Consider the following 21,332-nt stretch of genomic DNA (forward strand, 5'->3'; position numbering starts at 1 on the left):
ACATGATAGCAGTTTTCATGTATTTAAAAGGTCATAAGGAGGAGGGAGAAAACTTGTTCACCTTAGCCTCTAAGGATAGAACAAGAAGCAATGGGCTTAAACTGCAGCAAGGGAAGTTTAGGTTGGACATTAGGAAAAAGTTCCTGACTGCCAGGGTGGTTAAACACTGGAATAAATTGCCTAGGGAGGTTGTGGAATCTCCATCTCTGGAGATATTTAAGAGTAGGTTAGATAAATGTCTATCAGGGATGGTCTAGACAGTATTTGGTCCTGTCATGAGGGCAGGGGACTGGACTCGATGACCTCTCGAGGTCCCTTCCAGTCCTAGAATCTATGAATCATACAGAACACGGAGTGGAAATGGATCAAAACTAAATGACGAAAATGAAAAGATAACCTTCAAAATAAAATGTGTAGATTTAAAGTGTTAAATATGCACAGGCAAAAGGCTAGCTCAGGCCAGTGCTTGCATATATGGCTTTGCTCATTCCAGTGTTTCCACTGAGGTCAGTAAGACTGCTCACATGGATAAAACTGGGTCACTTCATCTGCATAAATGTTTGCAGGATTAAGTCCTTAAAGTGTGAACGCCTGCAGCTGCACCACTAAGTGCTGTGATCCATCAGCTAAGCAGGGCCAGAGATGGCAGACCCCAAAGAAACACCATCCACCATGGGGCAACTGTCATTGGTCTTACTGTTAGCAACATTGGGAGTCCCACTGTAGGCACTTGTAACACCATGTTATTTAGATCTGTTCTGGGTAGGAAGACATGATCCACAGTTAAATGTCTGCAGCAGTCTACCCAACTCAGCTAATCCCAGTGAAGCTGAACCAACGTTCAGCACTAGTGGGGAACTTTTCTAGAAAGAAACTTTTGTACACAAGACCTCTGAGTGCGACAAGCAAATTGAAATAGATGGGATGCAGAAAAGATCTGCTAAAGAAAGAGGACTACCCAGCAGAAAAACAAAGGAAGTTGTATCTGACTTTTTGTTCTGAAAATCATATAATTTCACTCAATCACTGTTTTAAAAAGCACAGTATATATGTAATATAATGCCACAGTCACACTAATATCTCCCAACCTAGAAAAGTTATGGCTGTGGATATATTACAAAAAGAAGGGCTAGGTAGGTACTTGAGAGTCAGTGAGAAAAGAGCTAATGGGCCACCAATATTAAGGACCATGATTGGGAAAAAGTGCTTGTTGGGTTACTGGGTGAGGTCACCACGGAAGAGGTGAGTCTGGAGATAGTTCTATTTTACAGAGAGATAAGAAGGAAAGTCAGTCAGTGAGAGAAGAGGAGCACCATAGGCGGGAGGTGGAGCCCACCTTAGGGGAGGCTAGCCCCATCTGCCTATTCCACCTGTACTTCCCCTTCCACAGCAGAACTCCCGAGACCCCCTTCCCTTCCCCACGGCCAGGACCACAAGTCCCTTTCTGCTTGGAGGAGTTCCACGCACCCCCCTCTCGGCCAGAGGAGCCCAAAACTGGCTGGAGGATCAAAAGCCCCCCTGCCCACGACCAAAGGAGACCAGGACCAGCTGAAGCTTGGAGCCACCCCGGCCTGGCCCACGGGTACCCCAGGACAGCAACAGCCATGATGCACCTCCCATCTCTAGACCCCATCCCACTGCAGGGAAAAGTCTCTCAACAAGCCACATGTGGGGGCTACACAGCTCCTCCCACAACACCTGCCTGGGACCTTTCCGTCACCAACGGGCTGCTCAGCACCTTCTTCCTCTCACAATCCTTTCATTCTACCCTCCCCCTTCTACACTTCACATGCTCCTCAAACTCATGCCATCACAAACTCAACCAAGCTTCCTTTGGCTTTAGAAGCCCCTGTTCAGGGCCGTAGCTTCTCAGGCCCACAAGATCCTCCCCTTCAACACGCAGTGGCCACACATTCCAAACTCAGCCCTTTCCAGGATGGAATACGCTGCTTCCGGACATTGGCGCCCAGGAAAACTTCCCGTTACTCATCCCCGTTACTCTTTTTCTGATGGATTTACCTCATTGACGTTCCTTTACCAAGCGGAAACTAGGCACCAGCTGCTGGCTCTCTTTGCAAATGGACGCAATCGGGCTGAGCCACTGGGCATGCATCAGGAGATCCCCCACCAAAAAGCAAAGACGCCACTCACATTCGAAGGCAGGTTGCTGCGGCCACAGTGCAGATTACTGACCACTAGATGATCACGGCCAGCCGCCGGGTGACCCTGCAGCCGAGTGGGAACAGCCCACTTCTGCGCTCTCGGGGCAGCCACTGACCTCACCTACGGCCACAGCTATTTGGCGATCGGGGGAGGTCCCGGATGACTGGAAAAAGGCTAATATAGTGCCCATCTTTAAAAAAGGGAAGAAGGAGGATCCGGGGAACTACAGGCCAGTCAGCCTCACCTCAGTCCCTGGAAAAATCATGGAGCAGGTCCTCAAGGAATCAATTCTGAAGCACTTAGAGGAGAAGAAAGTGATCACGAACAGTTAGCATGGATTCACCAAGGGCAAGTCATGCCTGACTAACTTAATTGCCTTCTATGAGGAGATAACTGGGTCTGTGGATGAGGGGAAAGCAGTGGATGTGTTATTCCTTGATTTTAGCAAAGCTTTTGATACGGTCTCTCACAGTATTCTTACCAGCAAGTTAAAGAAGTATGGGTTGGATGAATGGACTATAAGGTGGATAGAAAGCTGGCTAGATTGTCAGGCTCAACGGGTAGTGATCAATGGCTCCATGTGTAGTTGGCAGCCGGTTTCAAGCGGAGTGCCCCAAGGGTCAGTCCTGGGGCCGGTTTTGTTCATTATCTTCATTAATGATTTGGAGGATGGCGTGCACTGCACTTTCAGCAAGTTTGCAGATGACACTAAACTGGGAGGAGTGGTAGATATGCTGGAGGGTAGGGGTAGGATACAGAGGGACCTAGACAAATTAGAGGATTGGACCAAAAGAAATCTGATGAGGTTCAACAAGTACAAGTGCAGAGTCCTGCACTTAGGACAGAAGAATCCCATTCACTGTTACAGACTAGGGACTGAATGGCTAGGAAGCAGTTCTGCAGAAAAGGATCTAGGGGTTACAGTGGATGAGAAGCTGGATATGAGTCAACAGTGTGCTCTTGTTGCCAAGAAGGCTAACGGCATTTTGGGCTGTATAAGTAGGGGCACTGCCAGCAGATCGAGGGACGTGATCATTCCCCTCTATTCGACATTGGTGAGGCCTCATCTGGAGTACTGTGTCCAGTTTTGGGCCCCACACTACAAGAAGGATGTGGAAAAATTGGAGAATCCAGCGGAGGGCAACAAAAATGATTAGGGGGCTCGAGCACATGACTTATGAGGAGAGGCTGAGGGAACTGGGATTGTTTAGTCTGCAGAAGAGAAGAATGAGGGGGGATTTGATAGCTGCTTTCAACTACCTGAAAGGGGGTTCGAAAGAGGATGGATCTAGACTGTTCTCAGTGGTAGCAGACGACAGAACAAGGAGTAATGGTCTCAAGTTGCAGTGGGGGAGGTTTAGGTTGGATATTAGGAAAAACTTTTTCACTAGGAGGGTGGTGAAGCACTGGAATGGGTTATCTAGGGAGGTGGTGGAATCTCCTTCCTTAGAGGTTTTTAAGGTCAGGCTTGACAAAGCCCTGGCTGGGATGATTTAGTTGGGAATTGGTGCTGCTTTGAGCAGGGGGTTGGACTAGATGACCTCCTGAGGTCCCTTCCAACAGTGATATTCTATGATTCTATTCTATTCTATGATTTCTCAAGTCTCCCCATGACTGTCACAGTTAAAATCGTAACAAAAGGAAAAAAGACAGGCCAGCCTGCTGCCTGTCCGCTTTTCTCTCTTCCTTGCCCCTTGAACAGCTGCCACCACGTTAGGCCAGGCGATTATCCTCATGCCCTTGGCCACACTATTTCCCTTTGCGACTATGAAGCGTGCCCCGACGTGCAGGTCTTGAAGCTGGGCCCAGTGGCCGGAGGCGATGTAGAGGCTTTCGCTAGGGCAGGGGTGGCCTTGCGGGCTAATTGTCTCTCTGGAGGTGAAAATCAGCACCGGGACAGGAAGTGTGAGCAGAAGTCGCTATACAAGGAGGAGATGAGGAATGTGCTGGCTGGGCAAGGCATTTCTTTCTCCCCATTCAAAAGGTAGCGCTCTCTCCCCGTAAGGGAATCGAACCCTGGTCTCCCGCGTGACAGGCGGGGATACTCCCCACTATACTAACGAGGAAAGGGGCTGGGCCGCGCACTGCATGAAGCTGCGGGAGACCACCTATGGCCAGTGGACACCACACCGTGGGCCCTAGCTGGCAACAACACCGCTTGCTCTCTTCTCCTTCCTAAAGGCATTGGTTGGCTGCAGCAACAGCCCTGGGAAACGCCCTCTCCCTCCTTACATCCGCTTGCCCAGCAGGCCCCCTTTGGGGGCTACACAGCTCCTCCCACAACACCTGCCTGGGACCTTTCCCTCACCGACAGTTGTAAATGTGTTTGAGGATGAGAAGAGGGCATTTGAATGGGAAAGAAAATGGATGGTATACCATTTGGAGGTGTTTCAGGAACAAGCAATTAACATAAAAGGTTTGGCTGTGGCCAGCAGGAGTAGCTGGAGGTAGGGTTACCATATTTAGTGCCTCCGAAAGGAGGACACTCCACGGGGCCCCGGCCCCACCCCCAGCCACGCCCCCACCCCAACTCCGCCCCCTCCCCAAAGTCTCCGCCCCCTCCCCTACTTCCCGCGAACATTTGAGTCCCAGGAAGCCTGAAGCAGGTAACAGGGGTGTGGGGGGAGGAGGCGCGGCCCACCCCCGGTCCCGCACCGCCGGTCCCCAGCCCGGCCCCCGAGCCCCCGGCACCGCACCGCCAGCCCGGCCCCCGAGCCCCCGGCCCGGCCCCGCTCCGATTTTCCCGGACATGTCCGGCTTTTTGGGATTTCCCCCCGGACGGGGATTTGGAGCCCAAAAAGCCGGACATGTCCGGGAAAATCCGGACGTATGGTAACCCTACTGGAGGCTCGTGATAATGAGAGTTATGATCCATGACACATTCAGATGCTACCACAGTTCTGGAGAAGTGAGTCTAATATAGAGAAGTAGGGAATTTATTTCATTGCATCTACAAGTCTGTCACGTGGAAGGAAGGGGCTCTGAGAGGAGGCTGCAGAGCCAGGGTTAATGTAAAGGGGTTACCTGTGTCTGTTTGTGACACAGATCCCACATCTCCACTATAAGGAGAGAGGAGCTGCCATGCTCTGGCTTAGGTAAGCAGCGCTCATGCTCCTTGCTGGTTAGTGTGCTGAGAGCTCCCCCTTCTGTTTCAATCTATTTTAAGTGTTGCTACAGGCTGAGACACCCCCTCCCCCCACACATACCACCTGGGAAGTGCTGTGGTGTGCTCCCAATGAATGCAAGTCTGACCTGAAGGGCAGGTTTCAGCCAAGCCATTTCTAACAAATGAATAGAAAAAAGAGGGAATGAAATATTTTATTTTGTGACTGCTTTTCAACAACAGTAAACACATAACTTTTGAAAACCAGCTACCAACCATTTCTGTTATTGCTCCTCTCTAAGCCACTGTCTGGGAAAAAGGGTAGGAATGTTTTTTTTCTCTGTCCATTTCTTATTTCTCTGCTCCACGTGCTCCCTCCTCTTGTTTCAGTCTGCAATGTGCGAGAGAGACACTGCCACTCCTCCCAGGCATCTGATGTTAATGGCATGAATGGAAAACCAAAGGGAAGGACAAGCCAGGAAAACCCAACTCGCTGTTGTAATTTCCTGTTTGGGCAGTGCTCAACACATGTTGCTGAGAAGCTACTACACTGTCCTTTCCCTAAAACTGGGTTCTGGCTGTGGGGAGTGGAACGGCTTTCCAGACCATGTTAAACTTAAAAACCTGGCTTTCAACTAGAGGATTCTCACTCTTCCATACGGTGACCCTCACATGCAGTCATTCATCACCATTCCTATTCAGATGCATCCAGAATCCTTTGTAAAAAACAGTGCAAGGCTTTATGGGCCTCCCTCGCATGGCAAGACCAGTTGCAACAGCCCAGAGGCAAGGAATAAGGGAGATGGCTCAGGGTGCTACCCCCTCTACCTGCAAAAAAGACAATTGCAGGGAACCTCATGGGGAATGGGATCAATACGTGCAGGTTGAGAACTTTTGTTCTGGAGCAAACCTCTGCTCCCAACATGGGATGATGGTGGAACCACTCTGGCAGGAATCCTGAGGGTGGCGCCAGCCACCCAGTGGGGGTTTTACTTAAAAGATAGATCCTTAAGGGGTGACTCCCATGTGACTGTCAGAAGCAACAGAGATGCCTCACAGTCACTGCACTACAGGTGGCTCGCAACAGCATTAGCTTCAGCAGCACTTTGGACAGAGTCCCCTGCACAGGCACAAGAAAAGAGACAGTGTCTGGGGCTGAGACAACGCAGTGCAAAAAAGCCAGGCAGGCTAAAGCAGCTAATTTTTGAGAGAAGTAGCCACTTAATTAGGCATATACTCTAGGCTCTCTCATTTATTTCCCAACCCCCAACAATGGCAACTTTGAGCTAAATGACCCTTCTGGTTGAGAAGAGCTAGTTGTAATTGCAAGCAGTGCCCATCAACTCTGCTTCTAGCCCAGGCTGGGTGGGGGAGATGCTTGACAATGCCACAAGACATGCCTGCCCTTTTAACAAGGGCTAACAATAATACCTAGTCCTTGCATAATGGTGGTTGTTTTCAAAGTGCTTTACAAGCATCCAGTTATCTCCATGTCACCCTGTGAGGAAGGAAAAATGAGTAGCAGCACCGGTTAACAGATGGGAAAACTCAGGCAGACAGAGAAGTTAAGTGAATCACTCGTCCTAGGGAGGAGTCAGTGACGGGGCCATGATCAGATGTTCCTGGCTCCAAGTCCTGTAGTCACTCCTCAAGCTGTCTCTGATGGACAAGCATCATCCCACCAGGACACCGTTCCCAGTACAGGTAGCGAGGGGCTAAGTATCATTAATACCTTTTCTGCACAATTAGAATTTTTTTCACCACACGATGCCCATGGCCAGTTCTTGGCATGAGGGTCCTGGCATCTGCAACAAGTGGAGATGTACTGAATACAGTCTTACTCTCATTCAGTCTTAGCTGGAAGATGGCATGGAACAACAGATTAAATATCACCCCTAGCCCAACTGCTACGCCTTGCTTAGCAATGTCCTTTACCAAGGATGTGTGTTTTGCAAAAGGATACACCATGTCCTGTGGGCTTAGATGGGTCCGGGTCCGGGTCCTGGCTTGGAGGCTCTCCAGCAAGGTCTGAATGGTCCCTTCCTGGGCTGGCTCCCTCTCACAACTCCCACTCTGAAGCTGAATACCAAAGGAAAGGGATGATTTCCAGACCAAAGGGCAACTAACTTGTTTGTTCCTTCACATCTCCATCCCTTACTTCCCCCACTCTCCCATCCATGGCAATGAACCCCACGCTCTTCTTATTACAAAGCTTGAGATTCAATAGGCAGAGGGGCTCATAGCAACATAAACGAAACAATCTGGGCACTGCTCGAAACGTTTTGCTTTCCTGTTCCACAGTACCTCCCTGACTGCACCAGACACAAACAGCCAAGCTGATCATCTGCAGGATCCTCCCCACCCAATTATCTTCTACCTCACAGAACCCGAAGCGTTTCCCAAGTCTCATAGCAAAAACAGAAGAGATTGTTTGCAGGATCCCCTTCTTATAACCTCTTCCCACATGCCCCCATTTCCCTTTTCCTCCTGGGCCTTGCCAGCACTCTTACCTGAAGTAGAAAGAGGCGTAGAGCGTGGGATGTGGCACCAGGAAGCTCTGCTAACTTGGATTTTGCTGCTTCTTGGAGTATCTGGCTAATTTCACTTTGAGAAATAATATTGCTGCTCCGGTATCTCACAAACTTGACCAACAGGAAAAAGGGGCATTTAATAACAGAAGTCACACTGATTCCAGCGGTGACTCATCTACAGCTACACAAGGAAGCTGCACTTAACCAAAGGTGAGATTTTAAACCAATTTAGTCAAACCGATGCAAAAAGCTGTGCAAACACTCTACTTATGATTTAAATCAGGCTTAATTCAGTTTAGCTTTAGTCAATTAAGAATCAGTTGAAGCCTAACCAAAATAAGCCATCCTTAGATTGAAATAAGAGTATCCACACAGGGGTTTGCATCGGTTTAACTAAATCAGTTGAAACTGAAGTTAAACCAATGCAACTTTCTTGTGCAGGCAAGACCTCAGGTAGGGAAGGGCAGAGTCTTAGATCAGCTGCCATCATCTTTCGTTCAACAATATCTTCACACATATTTGACATGTGAGACCAGTGCTTCAACAATGCAGTAAAGTAAAGAAAACCACATATTCTCTTTTCTCTCCCCGTCCCCACGTATCGTGGGAATGTTACACAGAGGAAGAACAGGGTGTAAAGGTCAAAATGTATAGGGGACTTCCCTTCTGCACTTCAAGATTATTAGTTTGTTGTCCAATTATGGGTCAAGAATACAGTTACAGAGTGAAAGCAATGGAAGTGTGCATGTTGGGAGGTAAAGTTATGATGTACCATCCAATAACGTACACACCTGCATTGTACTAATACACAATCGATTCGCAGAACTGTCTATTCCTCCCCTGCTCACCAAAGTCATCAGCCTGAGAATTTCTGGATGAAGGAAGGAGTTCTCGCCGCCATCCAGTAGTGTGAAAAGCAGGAATCGATTCCAGGGCTGTGAGACGACATGGAGCGCTGGAGGAGCAAGAAGAGAAATCCATCACAGGTGGTTTTAAAAACCGCAGTGGCAGGGTGCTCTTAGGTAAGAGGAGTCCTTCATGCCAAATCCTTCTGTTCTTCCTGTGAGACCCCAAGCCACAGGAGACAAAAGTGGTATTTGTTTTATATCCCTTCATCAGGGGAGGGTTTATCAGCTAGGAGACCAAAGGTGTAGCCTCTTCTTCAGCCACTGCTTTCTGGTTTGGGGCCTCACACCAGGACTTGAGCTCATATCTAATTCAGACACTGAAGTACTGGGGGTGGGGGCTGCAGTATCAGATGAACCAATCGTCTTGAGACAGTAAACCCAAGTTGCCTTCTCCCCATCTCTGGCATTTGTACAAGCGATGGTTAAACAGATCTCCAGGGGCACTTTTCAGAAAGAGGAGGGGGCTATCCCTAGCCCGGAACTACAAGGGAAATCTAGGTTCTGCTCTCACTGTGAGAGATATTATCATCACCTACATATGGCCGTGTGTTAATATTGTACACCTATAAATAATTACACCCCATTATATTATCATGGAGAAATCCTCTTACCCCTCCCCCTCTGCTCTGCAACTTATACTAGCCTTGTCTGCCCACTTCACCCACAGCCATCTTCATGCCTTCTTCCACACTGCCTCTACCTCTGGAAGTCTCTCCCCAGCCTTATCCAAAGGGCCACTACCTTCTCCTCTTTCAAATTCTTCTGCAAGGCCCATTTCTTTTGTGATGCCCACAGTGATTAGGCCAACTAATTAAGGATAGGATATGGGGCAGTCAGCTAGATTTGAAGGACATTTAGTAATGAAAACAAGAGCTCAGTATGTACATTTAGGCCTTTACTCCTGGGGGAATTCTACGCATGTGTGGATGCACAGAATTCATCTGTCTTGCATAATTTTGTATTTTCCCACATAAAAATCATTTTGCCTAAGTGCTACAGTTCCACCTTTTGCTCATCAGAGGTCGCTGTGGTACCAGAACAGCCAGCTGCGTTCATGCCAGCTGTACTAGCGCCACAGCGGCCTCAGGTGGGCAAAAGGCGGAGTTGCAGCACTTCTTAGGCAAAATATATTTTATGTGGGAAAATACAAAATTCTATGCCCATTTCTGCATAATTCCCCCAGGAGTAGAAGTTCATCACAGCACCCAGCCTGTGGAGCCAGGTTAGGACAGAGTGGGGCACACAGGGCTGCTGGGGGGTCACAGACGGGTTCAGAATGGCTGGGGGGGGGCAGACTGGAGCATGGGTTCAGGAGCTAGTGGGGTGACAGCGTTGAGCCTGGGGACGGGGTGGGGGGCTGCAAAGACCCATGGGGATGAGGGATGCGGGGACAGGGGCAGAAGTGCCTGATTGAATAGGAGAGGTTTGGGGTCAGCCAGGGTCTGCATGGGGGAGGCTTCCCAACACCATAACAATCCCCACCCCCAAAGAAAAACCTCCCACCCACACCCAACACCCTCGTGGTTGACTCCTAGGGTCCTTCTCGCTCCGTCAGCTCTTCCATGACCCCAAATCCTCCAAGCCTTTGCACTGCTGCTGACAGATGCAAGAAATACAGTTCTGTATTGTAATTTAAATAAATAACACAAAGTTCTGTCTTAATATGCCTCGTAAGGAATCTATCTGTCAAAAAAAAATTATCAGAATCTTTTTTTTTTGGTCTGTATTGTTACAGACATACTTGCTGACAGATATTTTGAAATAAATTACCAAAATAATTGTAACTGGCATGATTATATTGTGTTATTTTGACAAAATATACAAATTTGTGCAGAATTTTCATATATTGTGCGCAGAATTTTTATTTTTTTGGTGCAGAATTCCCCAAGGAGTAGACCTTGTCTACACAGAAGTTTGTAATGGTTTAATAAAACTAGTTTAGCTAAATTGACTAAAACCCCTGTGGACACTCCCATTTCAGCTTGAGTGGCTTATTTCAGTTTTGCTTAAGCACCTTCCTAATCTGCCTTTAAGCTAAATAAGCCTGGTTCAGACCAAAAGGAGCATCCAGATAGCCTTCTGTACCAGTTTTAGCTAAATCGGTTTAAAATCATACCTTAAATCAAACCGGTGCAACTGGGTGTGTAAACAAGCTGAGAGTGTATAGAAAAACTGTACCCATTTGGTTGTCTCCCCACCTTTTGTAGGTCATTCACCTTCTTACGTTGTAAGCTCTTACCTGGATAGAGAGCATATCTTCCTGTGTATTTCTATAGCACCCAGCACAATGGGACCCCAATCCTGACCCAGGGTTCTGGGCACTACGGCCATAAAAACAGATCCATACTGTTTCCCCTTTTCTTAGAATTCCAAACTAGGATACTCCAAACTCCACAGTTTGTGATATATTACACTGTTGCTGAAATGCTGAAACAGCATGTGATCTGTTTAATATTGAATCGGTGGAACCTCCTACTAATCTGCTCTCTCTTTTGTTCTATGGGGACTTTATCAGAGACAAACTTGGGCTATCGACTGGCATTCATCTGTAACATCACATTTTCATTTACTAGTTTCCTCCCTGCCAACAATGACCCTTTTGTTTGATGTTCATTCATTCTTTGGTGTTCTCTCTCTGGGTATGTTTACATAGCCCACAGAAGCAGAACTAAATCATAGAACTAAAAATTAATGGTAGCTTAGGTACAAGTGATCATGAATTAATCGCATTTATAATGGGAAAGCAGCATTAAGTCCAGACCAGAAATATATATACTTGGTGCTTTATTAGGGCCAATTTCACAAAGCACTTACGAGCCAAACCAGCTGGAAGGAAGAATTTAATAAGAAAAATTTGAATGATAATTGGGAATCATTTAAGAACACCTTACTATAGATGCCTAAAAAGCCACAATTGAGGAAGAAGCCAGTGCTGGTTAAAAATGAACCTGGTTTAGAGGGGAAGTGAAAGCAGCTATAAGGGGAACTTGATAGCTTGATAGCAATGAATATAAGTCAGAAGTTAGGAACTGTAGAAAACTGATAAGGGAAACAAAGGGACACAAGGAGAAATCTGTAGCCACCAGAGAGAAGGTCAATAAGAAGGAGTTTTTTAACTATATTAGCAACAAAAAGAATCCCAACAATGGTATTGGTCTATTACTAGATAAAACTGGTGGAATTATCACTAATAATGAAGAAAAGGCAGATGTCTTCAATAAATATATCTGTTCTGTATTTGGGGCAAAAAACAGATGAAATAGTCTCATCATTAGATAATAACAATCCATTCCACTAGTATCTCTGGAGGATGTTAAACAGAAACTACTAAAGTTGGACATTTTTAAATCGCCAGCTCCAGATAACCAGAATCCAAAAGTTTTAAAAGAGCTGGCTGAGAAGTTCGCTGGACCATTAATATTGATTTTCAGTAAGTCTTTGAGTATGGGGAAGTTCCAGAAGACTAGAAGGATAAACAGAGTAACAGGATAATCATATGCCTGTAAGCCACATTGATCTCAGGCAAGATAACAAAACAGTTGATATGGGACTTGATTAATAAAGAATTAAGGGAGGATAATGTAATTAATGCAAATCAACTTTTTTCTTTTTTTGATGAGGTTATAAGCTTGGTTGATAAAGACAATAATGTCGATATATTATACTTAGACTTCTTTAAGGCATGTGACTTTGTACCGCACAGTATTTTGATTAAAAACTAGAATAATATAAAATTAACATGACACGCATTAAATAGATTATAAATGGGCTGATAGGTCTCAAAATGTAACTGTAAATGGGGGCAGTAGCGTAGCTAGTGGGGTGCAGGGGAAGCAGCTGCTTCCCCTAATCACATTTTTCAAAAGCGGAGTCTTAGGGGTTACCTTATATAGTGCCAGTGGGCGGGGCCTGCTCCTCTCTGAAGGGCAGCACGGCTGGAGGAACCATGGAAGGGGGGGGTTGCGGGCGCGTCCGGAGGAGCACGCCAGGCGGCCAGGTAAAGAGCGGAGACGGGCTGCGTGCACCTGCACTGCTGGGCCCGTTCAGGTCCGGAGCGCTCGGGCTGGGCCAGGGCGCGCGGCAGTGGGGGTTTGGGGGGAGCATGCACGGCAGCAGGGCTGGGCTGGGTGCATGCTGCCCGACGATAGGGGGGCCAGCAGCCGGGGGGAGAGGGGAGGAGGCTGGGTGCCTTGGCAGCAGCCTTGGGAGGGAAAGGCTGAGTTTTGGCTGGGCTCAGACTCAGTGCTGCCGGCCGCCCCGCTGAGAACGTCCTGGCTCAGTGCACCCGCAGCGGGGAAGGGAGCAGAGCAGACAAGGGGAGGGGGCACTCGGCTGCCCCGGGAGCGGGAGAAGGGGGCAGGAAGGTGCAACAGGGCGGCCCGCAGCGCGGCCAGCAGCCGCAGCCGGAGGAGGGAGGCGCAGCAGGGCGGCCTGCACAGCGCGGCCGGAGGAGCGGGGTGGGGGGCAGCACTAGATGGCCATGGAGGCTACCAGGTTGTGGGGCACGCGGTGGAAGGTGCACACCTGCAGGATGGCGGCCAGCATCATCCCGTTCCACAGGAAGGCAGCGGCCGCCAGCAGTGCCAGCAGGGTAAGCAGCAGCACGCTGAACACCGACAGCGTGGCCCGGCCAGGCAGGGCCACCGCCGCTCCGGTTGGCTGCTGCTGCCCACAGGGTGGTGGAGAGGTTCAGGGGCCCATCCATGCTGGCCGCCACATGGGAAGGGGAGCGGAGAGTGGCCGCCAGCTCCTGCCCAGGTGCGGCGGGGCCGTGGGACTCAGGGCGCGGGTGGCGGGCTGGGAGCCAGCTGCACCTCTGTGCCCGGCCCGAGGCAAAGTTTGGGGGGGGTGCGGCCATGGCGCTGGGCGCCAGCGGGAGGGAGCGTTACTGCGGGCTCGGCGCCGGGCTCCCAGCCTGCCCAGGGGACGGGAGAACAACCCCGCTCAGGGCGAGCCCCGACACCTCTGCGAGCGAGCCCTGCTGGTCCCGGCCTGCTGCGGAACCCCCTGCCACCCCACCTTGTGGAGCCGTCCCCAGGCGCCTGAGCCGCGCTCCCTGCAGCAGGGCGGCCCGCACAGCATGGCCAGCAGCCGGAGGAGCGGGGGGGGGAGGGCAGCAAGGCAGCCCGCATAGCATGGCTGGCAGCCAATGGGGCGGGGGGCAGCGCGGCTGGAGGAGCCAGCCAAAGGCGGGGGCGTGCTGAGTGGCCGGAGGAGGAGCCAGGGGGGCGTGGCCAGAGGAGGAGCCAAGGGGGGGCACCTTTTTTATGTTTGCTCCCCCTGCTCTTAGATCCTGGCTACGCCACTGAATGGGGGATCGTCATCAAGTAGACGTGTTTCCAGCGGGGTTCTGCAGGGATGGGTTCTTGACCCTAGGCTATTTAATATTTTTATCAATGACTTGGAAGAAAACATAAACTCATCACTGATAAAGTTTGCAGATGACACAAAAATTGGGGGAGTGATAAATAATGAAGAGGACAGGTCACTGATTCAGAGTGATCTGGATTGCTTGGTAAACTGGGTGCAAGCAAACCATTTTAATACGCATTTTAATATGGCTAAGTGTAAACGTATACATCTAGTAACAAAAAACGTAGGCTATATCGACATGATGGGGGACTCTATCCTGAGAAGCAGAGACTCTGAAAAAGATTTGGGGGTTGTGGTGGTTAATCACCTGAATGTCAGTTCCCAGTGATGCTGTGGCCAAAAGGGCCAATGTGATTCTTGGATGCATAAACAGGTGAATCTTGAGTGAGTAGAGTACAGTAGAGTAGAGAGGCTATTTTACCTCTGTTTGGCACTGGTGCGACTGCTGCTGGAATACTGTGTCCAGTTCTGGTGCCCACCATTCAAAAAAGGATGTTGATAAATTGGAGAGAGTTCAGAGAAAAGACAAGAGAATGATTAAAGGATTAGAAGACATACCTTATAGCGATTGAACTCCTTGAGTCTAATCTATTTATCTTAACAAAGAGAAGGTTAAGGGGTGACGTGATCATAGTCTGCAACTATCTACATGGGGGAACAAATAGTTAATAATGGGGTCTTCAATCTAGCAGAGAAATGTGTAACAAGATCCAATGGCTAGAAGTTGAAGCTAGACAAATTCAGACTGGAAATTAGGTGTAAATTTTTAACAGTGAGGGTAATTAACCATCGGAACAATTTAACAAGGGTCATGGTTGATTCTCCATCATAGATGATTTGTAAATCAAGATTGGTATTTTTCAAAAATATCTGCTCTAAGAATGTCCCCAAAATAATTCCATGGCCTGGGTTATACAGGAGGTCAGACTAGATGATCACAAAGGTCCCTTTTGCCTTTGGAATCTATGAATGGATCTAAGCAAGCCTCCTAGCCAAGGGTTAGTGCTCTAAAAACAGCTGTGTAGCCTGCTTTGAAGTTGCAGCTCAAGGTGGACCTTGGGCTCTGAAGCCTAGGGATGGCAGTGGGCTTCAGATCCTCAGCTCCAGCCTGATGCCTAGGGTCTACAAAGTATTTTTAGCACTGTAGTGAGAGCCCCGCAAGCCGGAGTCTGTAGATCCAGGAGTGACCCGAACAGCCCTTAATGCCCACTGACATAGGGTACATTGTCTCTCATCAGACACAGCCAATTCTGGTGGGAGGGATAGCTCAGTGGTTTGAGCATTGGCCTGCTGAACCCAGGGATGTGAGCTCAATCCTTGAAGGGGCCATTTAGGGATCTGGGGAAAAAATCTGTCTGGGGATTGGTCCTGCTTTGAGCAGCGGATTGGACTAGATAACCTCCTGAGGTCCCTTCTAACCCTGATATTCTATGATTTAACTCACTACCCCCAACACTGTCATCATGATATTTATCCAAAGATATTGTGTAAGGCATCATATGAAAGCTAATAACATGCTGGTTATTACTATCACTGTAAAATGCATGAATTAATGTTCTATGTGAAGTTATGAATTCTCTCTAACATGATTAAGACCAGACAGCCTACCCCAGGGAAAGGTAATAAACAGGTCTGTCCTAGACAAAGGAATGTGGGTTTACCTCAATTTAGATATTAGCAATAAACAAAGCTATCAAGTTAAACCAATGGGGGTTATCCTGATCATGAACTCAAGAGACAGAGAATTAAGATGGCTCCTGCATCCCACAGAAAGACAGGAGACTGAATCGCCAAGAGGCCTTCCTGACTTGTAAGACAAACACAATCCCCTTGAGGCTATAGGGAACACAGAAAGATTCCATATCCTTCACCTTAGGAGACAAAGGAACCAACTGGATCCTGCCAGAAAAAGCTGGAAAGACAACTGTGGGGGAAGAGAGCCTACCTTGAACAAAGACTGTATCTTGCTAGATTAAGTTTTAGTCTTTTAGAGGCCTGTTTTCACTTTTATTTGCTTGTAACCATTTCTACCTTTATGCCTTTTACTTGGTCTGACTTAACCATAACTTTTGTTTAATAAACTTGTTTTACTATAAACCCATTCAGTGCTGTGGTTGAAGAAAGGATGTGTTTACCCCAGTTAAATTAAGATGTAATGTACTGACTATTTAACAGAGCAGCAAACTTAATATCCTCAGTGAATGTACAGTGATAGCTGCTGTGCACTGCAGAGAAACGTCACTTTGAGGAGCTGGGTGGCTGGAGTTCACTGATCATTACTTGCGAGGCAAGGTTTGGACTGGGAGAGCCTTGAGGAGTTTGCTGGTCAGCAAGACAGATTGGTGGGGCAGGGAGCTGACATAATCTAACCTCCAGCAAAGATCACTTTTGTTGAGGCAGAGAGGTAACGCAGTGACTCACAGCTCTGGGTGTCCCCAGCAGTGTGTTACACCAAGGTCTGAGATTTGCTGCTGTGGGCTCCTCCTTGCTGGGTAGACGTACCCTCTGTGACTGATTCGAATGGGTCATGGAGCAGGGAACTTTTCTGTTTCAAGACTGAAGACAGAGCCCACTGCCCTGATTCAGGAGGCTGGAACTAAGGGAAACCTTCTATTCCACTGGCTCCACTGTAAGAAATCTTCTGCACGCCAGCAGAGCACACTGAGACATGGGGTTCTTGAGTTCAAATTCTGTGTTGAACTCTTGGTCTCTGGGAATGCCACCATTTCCATATCCCATTTCCCTGTGCCCCTAACCTGGGACCAAAGTCCAACTGGCAACCTACAGGTAAAAGGTTCCATATCCATTCTCGGCCCCTCAGTCACCTAGTTGTTCTGGCCTCAAGGAGTGGAACAAATGACCAGCAGGTGAAAGGTTCTGAATCCCATTCCCAAGCTATCTAGTCTTTTCAATCATAGCAGACATGAGGATGGGGAGCGTGATTTTTGTTCTTTTGAAAACCAACCATGGGATGGATTCATGACCACAGCAAGGGTTCGATTCTGCAGAGGCCTGGGTGTTCTGGCCTCAATCCAACAATGCACCGAAGCACGTGATTAACTTTAGACACACAAGTAGTTCCTTTGATTTCAATGGGACTGTAGCCACGGGCTTGACGTCAGACATGTGCTTGTTGGATTAGGGCCAGAAGGCTCAGTAGGATTGAGGCCCAAATGAGCAAGGACTGGGCGGTTTACCGATGCCCTGGTTCCTCTTATGCAGGTACTCCATTAAGACCTCCAGGCAGGCAACAACAGTCTGAGACAGCAATAGGTCTTTCTGAAAACACAGAGAAAAGAATGAGGGCGATGTTGTTGAGAGAGGAAAATTCAAGAGACAGGAGGTGCAAAAGGTGTAGCTTAGGCAAATTACACTTTTCATCGTCCTCAGGGCATGCAATATACAATGCACTTACAAAGCCAGCTCTGCACTCAGTTCACCATAAAGTCATATGAGGCCAGAACTTGGTTCAGAAATTATAAGACTGAGGAACAGTGTCCCAAGGGAAATGGTGAAAGCATGCTGGACTGGTCAAAGTCCTGGAGGATATACCGTATATAACAGCCCTGCACTGGCTGTGGTGGGAGAATATGGTCTAATGCTTCCTTACAGATCAAATTTCTATCATTCTGTAAGGGGTGAAGTAGGGGAGAAATTCCCTTGGGCCATGTTATTTGAGGTGTTTTTCCTCAGACTAATCTGTGTTTATTTATGTCTGTAAATATACCTGGACCAGAAGGTTCTGCAGACTGACAACAAGCGAGAGCACCTGCCACGTGACCAGTGGATACAGGGAGGCATCGTCCTCTGACAATGATGGCTCCATCCTGCTTTGGGCTGTAGGCTGGACTACGAGCACCAGCAGCGAGGAAGAGAAGTTCTGTCTGAGGATGGCTCGCAGGAACTGAAGGATACTGACTGCACACACAACTGCTTGTTATTCCCCACCCCAACCCCATGAAACCAAAACCATTCAGCACCAAGGAACCCAACCCTGCACATGAATGCCCAGAGCAAAGCCTGACAGAGGAGAGAAGGAAAAGTTGGGTGGATTTATTTTCAGGACCTATTAAAGGGAGATTGCACTGGCTAGTGTCTGCAGGCATGAATGCCACTAAACTAAGTCCCCACACACCCGGCCCTGGAGCACCACCTCACTTGTTATTCCAACTCTTGCTCAGTTTCAAGCCCTGTTACCTAACTCTATGGTAGTTTCAAGAAATGAAAAAATATCCACCAGGGATGACCACCACCAAACTCATTTTACCTTTGCCCCAAGTACCCCAAATCTGTATGGACAAACATGGGCGGCATGTGAACCATCGGCTGGGGGAGGCTAGCCCCCAGCCCTGCCCCTTCCACCTGAGGCCACGCCCCTTCTGCACCCCCTCCCCACGAGAGCCGCCAGCCCCTGCCCCAAGCTAGTGCCCTCAGGACCAGAGTCCAGGAGGATGGGCGGCGCGGCCCTAGTTCCCCCAGCCCCAGAGCGCCGGGAGGGCAGGTAGCACGGCTACTGCACAGGGGGAGCCGCAGAGCGGGACGCAGGAGGAGGGGACCTGTGGGTGGAGCATGGGCGGGGCCACGCCTGGCTGTTTGGGGAGGCACAGCCTCCCTCAGCCTATGATACCCGCCACCCATGTGGACAAAGATAAATGCACCAAAGGTGCCAAACTCCCACCTGCATGTTCACCTCCAGTACATCGGTCACTCTTATTTATGTTCTTTTTGCCTTCGAATAGTCTCAACTTCTCTCCCAACATTCTCCCTATCTACTTTAAACAGTTGTGGAACTAGGCAAGTGCCAGTTATTGGTCCCAGGCAGCAGGAACATGACCCTAGACAGCCTCTGCATACCTAAGAGCAGTGCAGGCTTCTTCCTTCTGAAGATAACTGCATTCAGGACCTTTTCTACATCCAGAGAGATCGTCTGGTGAACCTAGGAGAATAAAACACTGGGTGAAAGAAGAATGAATAAAAGCCTGTCTCTGGTGTTGAATCAACAGGTTATCAGGTGGAAGACTGTCCCCTTAAATGCTCTTAATTCTCATAGATTCCAAGGCCAGAAGGGACCATTTTGTTCATCTAGCCTGACCTCCTGTATAACACAGGCCATAGAACTTCCCCAAAATAATTCCTACAGCAGATCTTTTAGAAAAACAGCCAGTCTTGATTTAAAAATCACCAGTGACGGAGAATCCACCACAGCCCTTGGTAAGTGGTTCCAATGGTTAATTACACTCACTGTTAAAAATGTATGCCTCGTTTCCAGTCTCAATTTGTCTAGCTTCAACTTCCAGCCACTGGATCATATAAGACCATTCCCCTGATAGACTGAAGAGTCCATTATCAAAATATTTGTTCTCCACAAAGGTACCTATAGATTGTAATCAATTATTTCTTTAGACAGTGTCCATAACTGAACATTTGGAAATATGTTACTAGGTAAAGATGACATGATTTCAGGGGTCAGATTGGAGAAGGAATGACTGGGGCCCAAGCTCCACTTGTTATCCTGCACTCTGCCTGGTTTCCCCAAACAGCTAGTTCAGGGATGGGCAAACTTTTTGGTCCGAGGGCCACATCTGGGTGGGGAAATTGCATGCAGGGCCATGAATGTAGGGCTGGGGCAGGGAGTTGGGGTGCAGGAGGGAGTGCGGGGTGTGGGAGGGGGTGTGGTGTGCAGGAAGGGGCTCAGGACAAGGGGTTGGGGCGCAGGAGGGTGCGGGGTGAGAGAGGGGGCTCAGGGCAGGGGGTTGAGGTACAGGAGGGGTGCGGCAGGGGGTTGGGGTGTAGGAGGGGTGCGAGGTGCAGGAGGGTCATGCAGGGGGTTGGGGTGGGGGGTGCAGGCTCTGGCCTGGTGCTACTTAACTGGAGCAGCTCCGGGGTAGCAGTGGCGCAAAGACAGGCGCCCTGTCTGCCTGCTGTGGCCCCGCGCCATTCCCAGAAGCAGCCAGCACCACATCCCTGCGGCTGCTGGAAGGGTGGGAGACAGAGGGCTTTGCGTGCTGCCCTCGCCTGTGGATACTTCCCCCGAAGCTCCCATTGGCCATGGTTCCTTGTTCCTGGCCAATGGGAGCTGCAGGGGGCAGTGCCTACAGGCGAGGGCAGCGCATGGAGCCCTCTGCTCCCCCCCCCCCCCCCCCGGGGGCTGCAGGGACGTGGTGCTGGCCACTTCCAGCAGTGGTGCAGGCTCCGCGGCGCCACAGGGATGGCAATCCTGCGGGACGGATCCAAAGCCCTGACTGGCCGGATCTGGCCCACGGGCCATAATTTGCCCACCCCTGAGCTAGTTGTTTCTACTAAATGATCAGCAGTAAAAGAGATAATGACCAAACCTGATGCTGGCAGATAAAGCGAACTCATTAACACCCCACGGAGGGCAGTTCACACTTTTCTAAGATGTTCTTTCCATCTAAATATTTGCAGACTCGGGGAGACAGCATGGCATCAGCTCTCATTCACAACCATAAAGGCAAAAAGCTCTGGGCCAGATGTGGCTGCTTTGCGTCACTCCAGAAGTACTGCATGAGCAGCAATGGAACAGTGGAAAGCAGCCAGAGAACAACAATGGCTCTATCCCTCCCCCCATTTTTAAGGAAAGCTTAAATTCTTCAGAAACTAATGGGACTTCCAGAGAAATACCACTGAAGAGTCTCACTGCTCAGTCTGATCCCTGAGGCATTCCTAAGTCCACCACCTAATTACCTCTGACTGATACTAGAGAGCTCTCTGTGGCAGTACCCGTGTAGGCTGTCATGCCAGTCAAGTACTGCTGAATTTAAGAGATAGGCTTACAAGACAGTAAATGCTCACATCCCAGTGATCAATCTGGGCTGGGAAAACCAAACCTGGGTCTCCCGAAAGACACAGCACAACATTAGTAGTCACCAGGATAACACAGTCCCTAGAGCCTTCACAACATCACAGCCTTGAAGAGTGTGTTTCAGAGGAGAAAGTGTACGTGAGACGACAAACTGACTGATTTGTCTCAAGGCCTCTATTCCTCACCCAGTATCTCATGATGTTAGGTTTGTAAGCCCTGAGAAGCTGAGCCTTTTGCAGGTTACAGATATATCCAATGGACAGGTTAGAAACACATCAGTCTTTCTATGGAAAAGTCCAGTGCTGCAAGGAATTACAAGGGGCTACACACCCATTAAGGGGGCCCAAAAACTGTGCATCCTTTCCTGGCCATACAGACTTAGGCCCCAATCCTGCACAAGCTTACTCACTTGGGTAACTTCACTGACTATG

The 21,332-nt window shown here is 48.9% G+C and overlaps 1 protein-coding gene across 1 annotated transcript in view; it reads right to left on the reverse strand.

Moving 5' to 3' along the window:
* Window positions 1–5,578: 5,578 nt before the first annotated feature.
* MEI1 (meiotic double-stranded break formation protein 1) overlaps window positions 5,579–21,332 on the reverse strand; it is a 56,317-nt gene continuing 40,563 nt past the window's right edge. Inside the window, exons 25-31 of the mRNA XM_054016224.1 lie at window positions 18,933–19,014; window positions 17,806–17,996; window positions 17,276–17,357; window positions 8,646–8,752; window positions 7,777–7,908; window positions 7,230–7,345; window positions 5,579–5,698 (exon numbers count right to left, since the gene is read on the reverse strand). Coding sequence (XP_053872199.1) covers window positions 5,653–5,698; window positions 7,230–7,345; window positions 7,777–7,908; window positions 8,646–8,752; window positions 17,276–17,357; window positions 17,806–17,996; window positions 18,933–19,014 — 756 coding nt within the window. The 3' untranslated portion in view covers window positions 5,579–5,652. The remainder of the gene's footprint in view (window positions 5,699–7,229; window positions 7,346–7,776; window positions 7,909–8,645; window positions 8,753–17,275; window positions 17,358–17,805; window positions 17,997–18,932; window positions 19,015–21,332) is intronic.

The sequence above is a fragment of the Malaclemys terrapin genome, chromosome 1 (assembly GCF_027887155.1).
Source record: "Malaclemys terrapin pileata isolate rMalTer1 chromosome 1, rMalTer1.hap1, whole genome shotgun sequence".
Taxonomy (NCBI): Eukaryota; Metazoa; Chordata; order Testudines; family Emydidae; genus Malaclemys; species Malaclemys terrapin.